The 14,899-nt window shown below is 38.4% G+C and overlaps 1 protein-coding gene across 4 annotated transcripts in view; it reads left to right on the top strand.

Moving 5' to 3' along the window:
* The window catches only part of SMARCAD1 (SNF2 related chromatin remodeling ATPase with DExD box 1), a 113,401-nt gene that overhangs the window by 51,410 nt on the left and 47,092 nt on the right, over positions 1 to 14,899 (top strand). For 2 of the 4 annotated variants that reach the window (XM_075609912.1, XM_075609921.1), the window contains exons 7-9: positions 1,117 to 1,236; positions 3,354 to 3,438; positions 8,962 to 9,368. In XM_075609912.1, the coding sequence (XP_075466027.1) occupies positions 1,117 to 1,236; positions 3,354 to 3,438; positions 8,962 to 9,368 (612 nt within the window). Of the gene's footprint in view, positions 1 to 1,116; positions 1,237 to 3,353; positions 3,439 to 8,961; positions 9,369 to 9,639; positions 9,995 to 14,899 lie in introns of those variants that run through there. The other 2 variants (XM_075609929.1, XM_075609939.1) reach the window with 2 other exon arrangements.

Raw genomic sequence — 14,899 nt, 5'->3', positions numbered from 1 at the left:
TGCGTCCCCCGTGCCGCTGACCTCGCTCATGCTTGAGTGGTGATGTCACCAACTCTCCAAGCTTGAGCGTTCGGCTGTCCGGCAACTTTTTTGGTAAGCGCGAGGGAGGGGGCGTGGCTGAGCAGTGGCTGCCGCTGATTGGCTGCGGAGGTCATGTGACCCTTCAGCGCGCTTCAAACACAATTTTATCTGTCTCGGCAAGCGCCCGCGATCGTACGTGCATGGGCGCGCACACACCGCGTGAGCTTGACCGGACAGATTCAAATTGATTGCTCAAGTTAGGCTGTGTCCACGCTGCCAATCACGAAGGCATACTGTGTATGTGTGGTGTGACTTACCTGGAAAAGTTCATACATCAAATCTAGGAGTAATATGACAGTTTAATGTCCAATAAATAAGGGCTTATCCTACGCAAATCAAGTTATCTCCATAGTAAAGGCTACCAAAGGTGGTTAAATAGCATAGACGGCTCTTATGGCATTTATTCAGAGGGGCAATGTCAAATAAATGTACTATAGTCACCTTTTGGTGTTGCAGGTTGTTATTGAGCCATCTTTTAGCAAAAAGGAACTCTAGAAATATGATTCTGCAGATTGCAATAAGACTTGTTTGAGCAAACACTTGTTTTATACAATAGGACAATATCTGGGGTATGGATACAACGTATGAATTTTGAAATGCAGTCTCTGCATTCAAATCAGTGTGGTAATTGTTGTATGTATTAAATAAATCATGTGCAGTTGGACTGCAATGTAGACTGTGAAAAGATATATATATTTTTTTTTTCCATCACCACAGACCGGTTGTGTGGTTGGATATGTTGCTTCATAGCCGTTTGATACAGCATTTAAAAACAGCAATGCTCCACAATCCACACTTAAAGCTACAGCTTTTTGATTTTAAGAACATCTCTGTTAGAAGGATGTTATGTCTACCTGCAATCTTTTTGGCAGCTGTGTATCGCCCTTCTACTAAAGGAAATAAGCTGTTTTATTCCTCTCATTCGGGTACGTTTGATAAAGGTTGGCTCCACTTCTTTTGGAGGCTGTGATTTTTCTTTAAATGTTGCTTCTCTGTAGGGTTGTTTACTCAAAGCCAGGTGCATATGTAACACAGGTGTCCTTGGGTCTGCAGTTTACGTCTGATAACGAGACCTCGGTATCTGATGACGATTGGGATAAGCAAGAATCTAGTGTAAAGAAGCTGCAAAACCACTTTCCTGACTTGGATAAAGAGGTGAGAGAATCTTTTTAACGTAGGAAGAAAATGCAGTTTATGAAAAATGGGTTTGCTTTTCAAGATCGTGGATTGCTTTAGTAAATGCCCCAGCACTGTCCAGGTTAAACAGTTTATATAAACTGTATTTATTTACAGAAAAGGCCTCTAGTTATTCATCTAACAGTGCATTATTAGTGCGTACAATGAAAAACAACACAAGGAGAAGTCTTACCTAGCTAGCACACACTAATACGGAATGAGGTCAAATTGCTGATGGCATTTTCAAGGTCTAAATGGTACATGTTCTAGTTGATTGCACAATAACATTGTTTGCATGATCTCATTTTCAGAGACTATCACCTTAATTATTATTTTCCATGTAACTGTACCAGGGTGCTATCATTGACCAAACGGGTAAAGATGGAGGACAAAAAGATTGATAAGCTAGGGAGTTCATTTTCACTTTGAGGATGGCTACATTTTCCAATGATAGCCAGTTATATTGGTAAATGACCTCCTTTTTTTTTCCCTCCTCCGTGACGTGGGACTTCCCTTTTACACTATTTAGAAAAATTAAAACATGATTTTGGCAATTGCCCAAAGCAAAGAAAAACATGGAAAACGAGGAATGTAATCCTCCCTCATTTGGTTACCATGTAACCGTAGACATTGCTAATGTTTATTAATGCTCAACTTCACACCTCTAGTAGCTCTATTGATCCTGCACAAGTGCAGGTTAGTTTGTACTAACATTGAGTGGACCTGCAACCAGATGTCTTTTTATATGTTGGTGTACAGCGCTTTCAAAACTTCAGAGGCCTCTTCATTTGTATATTAGAACTGATTTTTATTACAATAAGCTGACACTCTGATTAATATAACCCATTAAACATATTGCTGCAATGTGTTAACTTTGACGTTTGTTGTGAATTTCCCCTTTAAAGCGCCACTCTGGAGGGACCTAGTCTTAAATGAGTGACAACTCTGTGCCCATATACATTTCCCATGGTCACATGGAGCTGGCACATGACTGGGATATCATTAGCCCTATCTTATTGAATAAAAAGTATTTTATTAGTGTTTTACCATTTCTAGCATACAAAGGGATCACTAACCTGGCATGCGAATTATGACCAGAATAAAAGCTACCCCTGGCGTGTAGTGTGAATGACACTATGGGGGTGATTCATGAAGCACCGATGTGGGGTAGGGTATCGCGCCTTGATCCGGCATGAACTGCCATTCAAGTCAATGCAGTTAACGTGGGATCGGTGTGCGATACCCCGCATCAGAACTGAAATGCATCATTCATAGCCCAGGGTACACTATTATCCTGAAATTTGACTGGTACTAACAGCTCAACTTTTGTCACGATAACTTCCATATCGAATTCTAAAAAGGAAATCTGAAAGCCAGGAAAAAATAGCAATATCCTGTATCCATAAGGATTAGACTGATAACTGCAGTTATCAAGAATAAAGAAGGTACCCTATTTTCTATGCCATGTTGAAGGGGCATTTCCTCTTGGCCAATTTTGTGGTTTTAAAAATGCAGCAGTTCCTTGCCTTTATGGCAATGCAATTATCTAAGTTGCCGTTCTCCCGTGATCAATCGGTGAAGATCCGGCTTCCCGGGGCACGCAAAATGGCTGCCTATTTCAAAAGAGGAAGTGCTGTGACTTCCTAAATAGTCGCTATAGCAACCCCAGAAAGGTTAATACGTTAAAAAAGGCATAAAGCAAAAAAAAAAAGCAGTATAATCTAATGTTACACAACTGATTTATTAAAAAACGCTGCTTAAAATTCTATTTGTAAACATCCAGATGTGACTTCAGTTACACGTGTTTTTTAAGTAGTATTTCTTAATGTATCATTCAAGGTTAAGCTTATGTAATGTAAACATGGAAATGCTTTGTTAACACACCGTCACACATCTCTCAGGATAGTAATGGCAGCACAGGGTTTAGGTAGATTGACGTTGGGTTCATCTTTATACACGTTCATCGCCGCCTGAGCCTGTGCCATGTATTACTATGTTATGCTTGTCACAGATTAGATTATGTTGTGTTGTTTCATGATCCGTAACTAACTGGATAAAAGCTGGACTGAAAAGTGCTATTTCTGTTCATTTATTAGGAGCTTAGAGAAGTACTCCAAGAGCATGATTGGTCTTTTCATGAAGCACTTGAGGCATTGAAGTTGTTTGCAGAAGATGAGCAAGGTAATGCCAAATGTTGTTTTGTTTGTTTTTTTTTTTTTAACGGTGCAGCAGGCTCACAAATTAATTTGGAAAAATATTAGATGCTTCACATACATTTTCACCCAATGTGTAATTTTAAAGAACATCCAGGCTGCCCCATCAAAGCCTGGTGTTTCTATCTCATAAATTCTAAGAATGGGGTTTCACTTGTGAAGGTGACCTATCAGAATGGCTGATTCACTCAACTAATGGAGACCTGATGAAACACAATCTACAGTAGAAACATATATTTCAGAAACATGACTATATAAACACCTTAAATCCCAGTACAGTATAAATAAGCTCTTTGTGACATTGGGCGAGTCCCTTTATCTCGCTGTGCCTCAGGCAAGAAAAATCAACTTTTAAACAAAAGGCAGGGGTTTGTGCCTTTTTAAAAATTCTGTATATAGAATAGAGTGATTGATATATATCTATAGATATATATTTATTGATATACATCTATATATGTATATATACTGTAGACATATCTATAGATATATATATATATATATATATATATATATATATATATCTAGATAGATGTATATCTAGAGATGTAGATGTATATCTAGAGATAGATTATATACATATAGAGATAGATATCTATCTAGATAGATATGTCTATATATCCTTTCACTTACTAGACTTATCAGAATGTCTTTCATGTGCTATCAAAATAAGGGAAATGTTGCAGTTTACAAATATCTGGTACTGAAACATGATTTTACAACACACATTTAAGTTTTTGGTTTATCATGTATGTATATATGTATATAATATATACATACAGTATGTATATAATACATACTGTATATCTATATCCTCCCCTTCTCTCGAGTGACAGTGATTTCCTGTTGCTCGCGTTCCTCAAACTTTGGTTTGCTGGGGATGCTGGACCACAAGCCACTGTCACAAGGAAAATAACATGGGCCATATCTGTAAATGCAAAAACGTGTTCTGTTGAAAAACATGTAATTTATCTGTTTTAACAAATTAACAACCAGCTGGTAGTACTTGGGGTAACTCATTTTAATGAGTTAGCAAGGCATGAGAACTACAGTACTAATGTCTTCCAGGGATCACGTATTGTGTTATTTTTTTATTTTTAATAGTTTATTGCCAGATGAAATTGACACACTTCAGATACAGTACTTACTGTGTTTTTCCTTTTTCTCTTTCCTTGTTTCAATCATAAATGTCTAGTAATCAATTACCCTTTTAACTGTTCACTATTTCAAACAATAGAGTCCGTGGGAAACTGGGGCTACAAAAAATAATCCAACAAGATGAGATCTTGCCACATTGTTGCCAGTATATTGCACATTTATGAAGAAAGGGCTGCATGGAATAATGTGGCAGATCTTGTCTTTTTTATTTTTTTTAGTCAATGCTTGTTTAAATTAAGTTGTTTTGAACGTTTTATCAAGTGTGTGTACCAACCGTGATGACGCAACGACGTTCCGTCGGATGCGTGATGACGTAATTGCTGGCTTTTGCCTAGGAATGAGAGGTATTAAAATGTCTCTATTGAGGCTAACTCAGAAGGGACATTAAGAAAGCGCCGCCTGCGTGAAACATGTTGGTCTTCCTGCTGTTGGCCCAATAAACTTTTTTTACTTTAGGAGTTACCCTCTTCCTCGTTATTTGGATTGGTAGTGTGTCGCAGGTTTTTTTTTCTCTCTCTTTTTTTTCCCACTATCAAAGAAGAAAAATGTATCATTTTAGAGTAATGTATATATGAAAGTATTTTATCCATCGGCCCGTCATGGATTTCTGCAGATACAGCTCTTTTTGGCAACATGTTACTCGCACATCACATTTCGAGGACCAGCATTGCGGTGGCTATAGAATTTGGGCTGATGGTTTTGGTCAAATTCTGTGACCAAACTGTTTACAGTAACTTAACATTGCAGCTAAAGAGTACATTAAAACTAAAAACCAGCACAAATGTAAACCCAACTACAAAAACATACCTGCTGTTATTCTAGCATGGAGTTCAGTCCCACTTAACTATTCAATTCATATTTTTGCTTAACAGATTTGCCTTTACCTTTCTGTAGAAGCAGATTTGTAGCAGTGCAGCTGAAGGTCAAGTACAGTAAGCTGGGAAGCTTTCTGGTATTCTGAGTCATCTTCAGTCTGTGGAGTTCTCTAGTGGTGGTGTAAATGCTCAGGGGTGCAGGAGATCACTCCATGTACTTGAAAACAATATTCAAGTATACTCATAATATTGGAAAAGTGTTTGCAAAAGTCTTTATCGGGAGAAGTAATAGCAGAAGATCATTGGTGAGACCTCACCTGGAGTATGGCGTTCAATTCTGGAGACCAGATCTCTGGCAGGACGTAAATAAATTGGAGATGGTGCCAAAAATGTCTACGTTGAAGTTGCATGAGCTACAGCATAAATCATCCCAAATGACTACAGGACCGTAATATGTACATCTTCCAGGGAGAGGGGGATATAAGTTGCAAATATATAAAGGGATTCAACAAAGTACAGGAGAGAAGTATATTTGAGAGAAAGAGAAGTGCTAGAACAAGAGGTCATTCTCTGAAGCTGGAGGGTGGCCGGCTGTGGGGAAATGTGTGAAGGGGCTTCTTCATGGAATGGGGGTAGCTTTGTGCAATAGCCTCCCAACAAATGTGCTAGGGTCTAATACAATAAGGGAATTTGCACATGTTTGTGATAGATATAAGGCTAAATATGAAAGACAGCCAAGGACCAAATGTGGCGTGAGCTTTTACATCAGATCGGGAAATGGGCAGACACGGTGGGCCAAGTGGTTATCTGCTGTCAAATTCTACATTGGTAGTTCGCACAAATACTGTAAACCATTGGTTAGAAGTTCAGTAAATGGTATTCCATCACAAATCATTTGATAAAATTCACTGGTGAGTAGCCCATCGAAAACAAAATATTTCCCCAAACATCAAAATGGATTTTTAAAAAAAATCAGTATGTGATGCACGCTTTATCTTCTTCCCCCCCCCCCCCCTCTACTTTGGGAGATACTTGGTGAAAAGGATGTTGTACTTTGGCTGGATGCTGCTCAACCAGTACGGCATATGAAAAACACTCTTGCAGGAAGCTAAAGACAAATGAAGAAAGCCTTATTTTATTAATAGCGTATTTGGGCACTTTCATACCCCACAAATGAAGAAACCTGATCAAGCGTCCGGGCATTTTAGATTTATGAAGACAAAAGCAGTCACACGCACTAGCGTACTCGGCACATACAGTGTTGTAATTGAAAGCTCTCAGCCATTCAAGGCCTTCTTTGAATGGTTGCATAATCATTTTAGACAAATTCTTCAAAAATCAGGTCTCCCCTAGGACGGAGTTATTATGTACATCTCTACTCATAAGTTCATAATGCAATTCTCCATATATTGTGACAGCCAAGAGCAGAGGAGGATCAACGTTTCAGGTCCCATGTGGACTTTCATCATGAAATGTCCATATGTGACCCGTAACGTTGTTCCTATTTCCCCGCACTTTGGAACTGTAAAGCACAGTAACACAAAATGGAATATACGAATACAGTACGTCGTGCTTTTGTTCTGACCCCTTTTGATCCCATAGTTCCAGTAATTTCAAAATTATAACATATTTTTAGAGAATCACATTTTTTTAAAAGATCGGTGGGGCTCTCTTTTTGTTTTTTGTTTTTTTAAAGGTACTCCGCTTAATGTTGCTGAAGGATTTCCTAAAGTGAAATGGGCAAAAATAAGGGCAATACTGTGTACAAATATCAATACATTTAATTTTATTAAGTTTCACGGACTATGGCAACTACATGTTGCTAGTAACCCACTATGTTAATGTTTTGTTCCTTTCCCACATTTTGGAGGTTGGTGTAATGTTTTTGCAGAACGCGATCTTCTAAAATCTGTCGTGGTTTAAAAAATATTTTCTCTCCTTTTTTATTTTTCCAATAAGTAAGAAGTCTCTGAAATATTATTTTGTTACTTTGATCTTGTTACTTCGATTTCATGACATCTGTGGGCACAGGCTGCAGCTTGTTTTAAAAAGAAATGGCAAGACTGTTAAAGCACATAATACCATTTTCTTTGTCTGTAGAAATATTTGTTCATTCTGTTCAATTGTAGTTGCTAGTAGAATAGTGTAACTTGTTATGTTTTTGCCCTAAAAGTTCCTGTGCCTTGCAACTTTTGGGAACCTTTTTAAAGCACTATTCTACATTTAAAAGATGTTTAATGCTGTAGACCAAAGTGTGCACTGCTACAGAAAAACGTGATCTCAAAACGGGATCATTCGCTATGTGGTGATACCATGATAAGGTACCTCTTGTTTCTAAGAAACCTACTAACGATGTGTTCTCAACATTACTTATCCATTTCATGGTCATTGAAAACAGCCCCCCCCCTTATTTTTTTTTTTTTTTTTTATTATAAATCCTTATCATCTGAGATAATGTATCTGATTAGTGATATCCTTTTGAAGGAACTGAAAGAACATGCTTGTTGACTATTGTTTTTGTAGAAGCTCTTTCCTCAATGATGAACATCCTACTGTAACTAATCAAGGATGCAAGCTGCAGTTCTCGCAAACACACTGGGGCATAATTTACTCCCTTTATCAATCGCAACCCATAATGCCATATTCTAATGTAATAAGAGCAATACAACATCTAGCATATTATCCTGAACAATGCAAATGCAACTGTGTTAAGTTCATAGTATACATTTTTGCACAGAATGAAGGGTCACAATTGGAGAGCGAGGGGTGGGAGAAGTGCATGCAGCACTCTGTAAACAGATTACCCACAATTTGCTTATAAGTATTTCTGGCCAAGACTTAAACAAATATTTGTTTGGTGCATGGAAGGGAGATTTTGGGTGTTTACATGCATCCTGACCCCCCCCTTTTTTTTTTTTTCTTTCGTGTAACTGAAGAAACCAGATTCACAATCTCCTTGTTTTTCTTATCCCAAGCTGCTATTGTCTTTGTGCCTGCAAAGCATTGCAGACCAGTGGGGCAAAGAGATGAACCCCTCTTGTGTAGTCCCTCCCACGGTGTTGCAGTGAAAGATGGGGAATAATATTATCAGGCTTGTGTTTTTTGGGGCCAAAGCATGTGATGCATCATATTTGTGTTTTCTTGACTCTCTGCCATGCATGATCTATAGAAAGCGGTTTCAATTCATGATTAGCTACTACATACAGTCGGAATGGGAATGAATATATCTGTAAATACACACAAGTATAAATATATGTATGCATATAAATATATGAATTCTATACACACACTATTAAGCCTTGTATAGCCATTACAAACTGGACTGCTAAAATGTGTTTGGCAATTATGTACTTTTTGTTAATCGTTTATTGATCAACGCTGAAATATGGCACAACTATCTTTGCTCTCAGACCTTTATAAAAATGTTCGAAAAATTATTTAAGCAACCCTTTTGTTATTTTCTAACAAAAACTGTCTTTTAAAGTAATTGTTTATTACATCTGTGTGCATTTGTTACACAGATGATTTGCAAAAAGCTTCCAAAAATGATGTTTCGAACGGGAAAGATGTCTCCAGAAATCACAAAAATAACCCTAACAGCAGCACCAAGGCGAAGCCCAACTTAAAATCTAATACCACAAGGACACCGAACGGTTTTAAAAAAAAAAACAAGGGCAAAAAAGGTGCTTTCAGCATTAGAAGGGACAGAAGGGACCTAGAAAGTGAGGAGTCTGCTTCGGATGCAGGCAGCTGCCTGGATGAGGACTACAGCAGCAGCGAGGAGATAATGGTGGAGGAATACAAAGCTAAAATAGTTAGCTTCCTGCAGGATGCTTCTCTGGATGAGCTCTCTTTGATACCTCAGTGCTCTCTCAAGAAGGCTCAGAAGATCACTGAGCTCCGGCCCTTCAATTCTTGGGAATCTCTGGTAAGTTTACACTCTTCAATATCTTTTTTTTAATATTCCTTATTTGCTTATAGGCAAGAGGTGTCTTCAATCTAAAGAGGCATAGATGGGTGGCCTTATCCTGAGAAGGCTAACACTACATTCATTGTAAGCCAATAGCATTTCAAATAGTGTCATATGACCTAATTTTGAATAAATTAAGGGGTGATTTTCCTGAAAAACCCAAGCTGATTGGCTGGCAATACTGTCACTCATTCAGCAACATAGGAACTTGGTTCATTTCTCTGCAGAAGCAGACATTAGAGCTTTCATTTGGGAAGGAGAAGTTTGCCAGCCTATTCTGAACTATTTTAGCAGTAAAACTCCTGCAGAAGGCAAGAATGTGGCAGGATTTTTACTCCTACTGTCATTTCTTAAAGAAAGAACTGCAAGGGCAGCTCCATGGTTCAAGATGCCAGCACGGATATTTGAAGCTGCCACCTAAAATAGCACTTTTTCGCCCCCATTTTTTTTGTATCCCTGTCATCTCTTCTTTGCAATTGAATCTGTCATATATTTCTCCTGGCTAAATAATGCAGCCATTTTATGAGGTTTCTGTATGATGTTTATAACCTGAACGTGTAGACGGAAGATTGTCACAAATCTTGGTAAGTACGTTCATCAATGTCATTTTTACTGCTTTGCTTGTGAAACGTTGAAGTGTATTTGTTTTTATAAATTTACTGATCTGCTTACCAGATATCTGATTTTATACAAGTATCTTTTAAGGAAAGAAAAAGGTTCCCTATGATATGTCTTGAATCTTTTTTTTTTCCCCTTATGTTTTCCATTTTTTGTAGTTTATGGTTTTTGTTGAACAATTTTTTTTTTTTTTTTTTTAAACCTTTGCAGGCCTCAGTGGTCTAATTTATTGGGAAAAACGGCAAATACTGAAAAGATGCTGTTGGGTCATTGTTTTTTCTTCAATTTCATGTTTTGGAAGAGCTGCTTGAGTTAAAAATACCACATTCAAAATTGCCAAGTTGGGCAACCCTCCCAGGTATTATGGGTAACCAATTTTCTACGTACGATTCCATCACACATACGTAGAAGTGCTGTACATTTTTTTTTTGTTTTTGTTTTTTTTTGTTTTAAAAATGGGAAAGAAAAAAGGGCACAGGAGAAGAGAGGCGTAATTAAAAAAGCAGCAGTGCTGCAGTTCACAAACGGCTCTTTGCTCAGGGAATCGTATAGCCTGGAGCTGTTGGCTGCTCTGACAACATCTGTCAGATAGGCAGGTCGCTGCTGAACTTGTTGGGCTTTGCCTCAGCTAATTCTTTGTGAAACTATTTGCTAAAGGGGCTGCTTTTTCCCACAAATGTCTCCATTCTTGAATTTTTTTCTTTCTTTTTTTTTTTTTGGCAAAAAAGATTATTGCAAATGCACTTTGTACTGACCTGCAGTGAATTTTAGTTTTATTTGATTAAACGTGTCTGTCGGCAGACGCACCCAACATGTTCATTTGGTTGCTGTAACTACATGCCCAGAGACCTGTAACTAATGTACATAAAATAATTGTACCTTCAGCAGATGTTGAACTGCCTAGTCAGGCATTCTGTGTGTGTGTGTGTGTGTGTGTGTGTGTATGTATGTATATGTATGTATACGGGCACACCAGGTCGTTATAGAAAAAATGAAGAATGTATTGACTCATATCGACTTTTCAGCTCACCGTAGAGCTTTTCTCAAGACTGTGAGCTGAAACGTCAATGAGTCGATACATTTGTCATTATTTTATATAAAGACCTGGTGTGACTGTTACCTGCTTGGCTTCTGTTTACATCTTGCACCCAGGCAGGTATATTCTCTCTGGAGTGCCACTATATTCTCGTGTGTACACGTTTGTGTACGTATACACACACACGTACACGTATACACGCATGTACACACACATATCATTAGGCCAAGGCAGTACTGTCAGCACTTGTATTTATGTGATACAATGTCTTTAGGTTTTCCTTCCATTTGTTGAAGCTGTATACTGTTGGAAGGGATTACGTCAGTGTTGCATTATACAGAAGCATGTTAATTTTCATGCAGGTCCCTAATATGTAATGCTGCTTTAATTTATAGAAACTCCTGAGGCTTTTCTGGTGCTAATGTGTAAGAAATATTTGTGTACATAATGGCTTCATTTAAAAACGACCATGCTTTTATGCTTCTCAATTCCTGTGCTATTAAACCATGGCCGCAAAGCCATGTCTTGCTGTTTTTTCTTTGTTAAATTCTATCGAACGTGAGTATTGTCTCAACTCTATTGATTTTACCATGTGAAAGGTGTTCACACTTTCCCATTGGTTGTGCTTGGTAAATGTTGGTCTGCTCAGTGGTGCCTGTTCCACCTTGCATAGGGTTCCACTGTTACACATAACATAGAGAAAATATTTCAAAAGGCAGAGCAGTCATCTTCAGCACAATCCATGATACGCAAACAAAAGTATGCTTATTCTAAAGCAATGTAATCTCATGAAATATTTGATATTGACTGTAGCTCTTGTATACATGTTGGCTGTATGCCACATTTTTAAATGAACAGTCAAGTAATTAGTAATTGATTATCATTATTTCTCTGACAAAGGCAAACAGCAAACATGTCCCCCCCCCACTCCCCCGTTGGATCAACACGCCTTTAGTAACAATACTTCTAATGTTAAATAATAGAATATGTACAAAAATCTAATTGAAATTGCTTTTGAACAGTTCATTCAAAGGTTAAATATGCAAAGTCAACTTTGAAGTGTTCTGCTGTCAGAAGAAAAAGCCTGAATATGGATGGTTTTGAGAGTGGTTTTCTTTAAACTAAGTATTTGTGGGCTAGATACAGAGGATTTATATACCGATTTTATAGATCATTAGGAAATACATTTTTTAGATGTTTTGAAGTGCTTGGTATAATGTTAGAAAGTGAGGCTATTCTAATCTAAGCCCCGGCTAAAGAGAAGTGAAAATGGGAACACATTGCACTAAAGCTTGTGCTCGCAATGTGAAAACACACACATACACACACACATACACACATACATACACATACATAAACACACACACACACATACACACACACACACATATACACACACACACACACACACACACACACACACACACATACACACACACACATACACACACACACACACACACATACACACACATACACACACACATACACACACACACACACACATACACACACACACACACACACACACACACACAATCTTGGCATATGTGAATATTGACATAACAAAACTCAGGTTTAGTGAGCATCCTCCCTTCACTTTTCTCTTTTTTTTTTTTTTTTTGGCATATTAATAGTTTTTCTGTGGGTTGTGAAAAAAAGCTTAAAAATATAAAGCCTACCCGTGTTGGACAAATAAATGAAGTGCATTTTTGGCAAGATCTTGTTAAAGATTCTAATATTGGATAGCCATGGTTAATTTTACGTCCAACATGTACGATGGCTGTGTAAAGAATGATGGTTCCTATATTAAAGGGAATATATAATAAGTACGTTTTTAAGCCATTCACTTTTATAGCTTTCAACAGAGGCTCAATGCAGGTGTGTGGTTTTAATCTTGCCAGGTGCCCCACATAATAAGTTTCATTATTGGTACGTCACCCACAGTGTCTATAAAACCCCAGCTAATATGCAGAATGTTCTGCAAACAGGGCATGGGATTAATGGGCTAGTTTTAGCATGGAGGTAGAATACCTTTTGTTCACCATATTTGTTTAGGAAATCAGCTGCTATTAACATTGAAAGGGTTTCTTGCATATTGTACAACTTTTATTTTAATTATGTTCTTTCGAATTGGCCCAAGTAAGTTTCATGTATACTACAGTAAAGTGGGGTATACCAGCTTTTAAAAGATGTGGTTTATATAGACGTTGTAATTGTAACATACCGAAATCAATGAGTGAATAGTAAGAAAAATACCAGATCATGGTTGTGTAGTTTCTTTTTAGCTAATGTCCCAGATAAATCTCTAAATTGAACAGACACTAGTTTTGTTTCGCTAGAAATGCTATTGTTAATTTTAACTGCTTCAAAATATACCATTGTGTGCAGCACACATAATATTGTAGAATATTATTGTAATACCCATACATCGATTTAGACATCCATGAGACTGGTTCACATACTGAGGCGTGAAATGCAAGGAGAACATAACTCTTTCCAAGGTGCCACATTTGATATAGTCCATTTTGGCTTAATTCAGAAAATGAATGAAGCGATAAAGCTGCACCTGAGTGCGATTAATATGCATTTTTGTAACACATTTAGACTGCCCAAATTAAGAGAACAAGGAATGATCCTGACTTTATTACAATGTAGTACCTCTTGCTAGCAGGTAATTTATGTACTGGTAACCCAAGAAGTCCAGAAGTATTTACTGTTTCCCAGAACAGAAGATGCATAAACTGTTGTCCAGTTTAATTCAACTGCTATGTTCTGAGTTTGTGGGATTGTGTCAAATTGACATTTGGCCCACACTTGTCCCCTATCTCTAAAGCAGCATTCAGTGGTCCCATCAAAATGTTGCTCTCTGTAAACCATATTTTCCATGCCTGTTATAGCTCGTTTTCTTCTCAGATGGTTTTGTTGCTTCTGTTTTTGATCCTTCATTTAAAGCAGCAATCTACCATGTCTGGTTAAAAAATAGTTTTACTTTAGGTACCCTTTGAAATTGCTTAACATTTCAAACACTGTGCAGGCAGTCCTTGGTTATCCAACGGAATCCGTTCTGGAAGTAGCGTTGGATAGTGAAACCGTTGTAAAGTGAGTCCCATGTTAATCATTGGCGGTGAGCATTGGATAACGCATTCAGGCGTCGAAAAACGGCCTCTTATGGTTGCATTGCAAAGCGTTGGATATGCCATTCGTTGTAAAGTGAAACGTTGGATAACGATGACTACCTACATACAATATTGTTGCCCCTTTTTCCGTTTCTAAGATACCATAGTGTGGTCAGCATTTTTTCAATAGGATGTCCACACTAAAGGCACAGACCAATGTAAACATAAAGGCTCTTGTTTGTATTTTATTCAATAGTGAGAAGGTTGTCATTCGAAATGGTGCTTTCAATACGATGGTCCGTGCCTCTCTAAGGCTGCGTCCATAGTTTAGCAGTCAGCACTCCTCCGCGCTCATGCTGAGGCGCGTCAACGCAATCAGGAGCGATTGCATGAGCTAGCAGACGAGCCAGCGTGCGCGATCGGGAGGCGGGGCACTGACGTCACTGTGCCAATAGCCCGTGAAGCATCAACGTCACGGCGCCTCAACGCTGCTTCGCTCTGATTGGAAGTTTTCAGCCGACAGCGCGCTCAGAAACAAATTCTGTTGTCGGCTGAAAATCCCTGCGCCTCAGTACGCCTGCCGAAGCTTGCGGGAGCCCCCTCAAGACATCCTCAATGAGGATGACGGGGCTCATCGCGGAGCGTCCGCACGGCTCAGCGCTGACTGTCCTTCTATGGACGCAGCCTAAGTGCAACACCCTGTATGAGGTGAACTA

The sequence above is a fragment of the Ascaphus truei genome, chromosome 1 (genome assembly GCF_040206685.1).
Source record: "Ascaphus truei isolate aAscTru1 chromosome 1, aAscTru1.hap1, whole genome shotgun sequence".
Taxonomy (NCBI): domain Eukaryota; kingdom Metazoa; phylum Chordata; class Amphibia; order Anura; family Ascaphidae; genus Ascaphus; species Ascaphus truei.
This window is presented reverse-complemented; position numbering and strand designations above follow the sequence as displayed.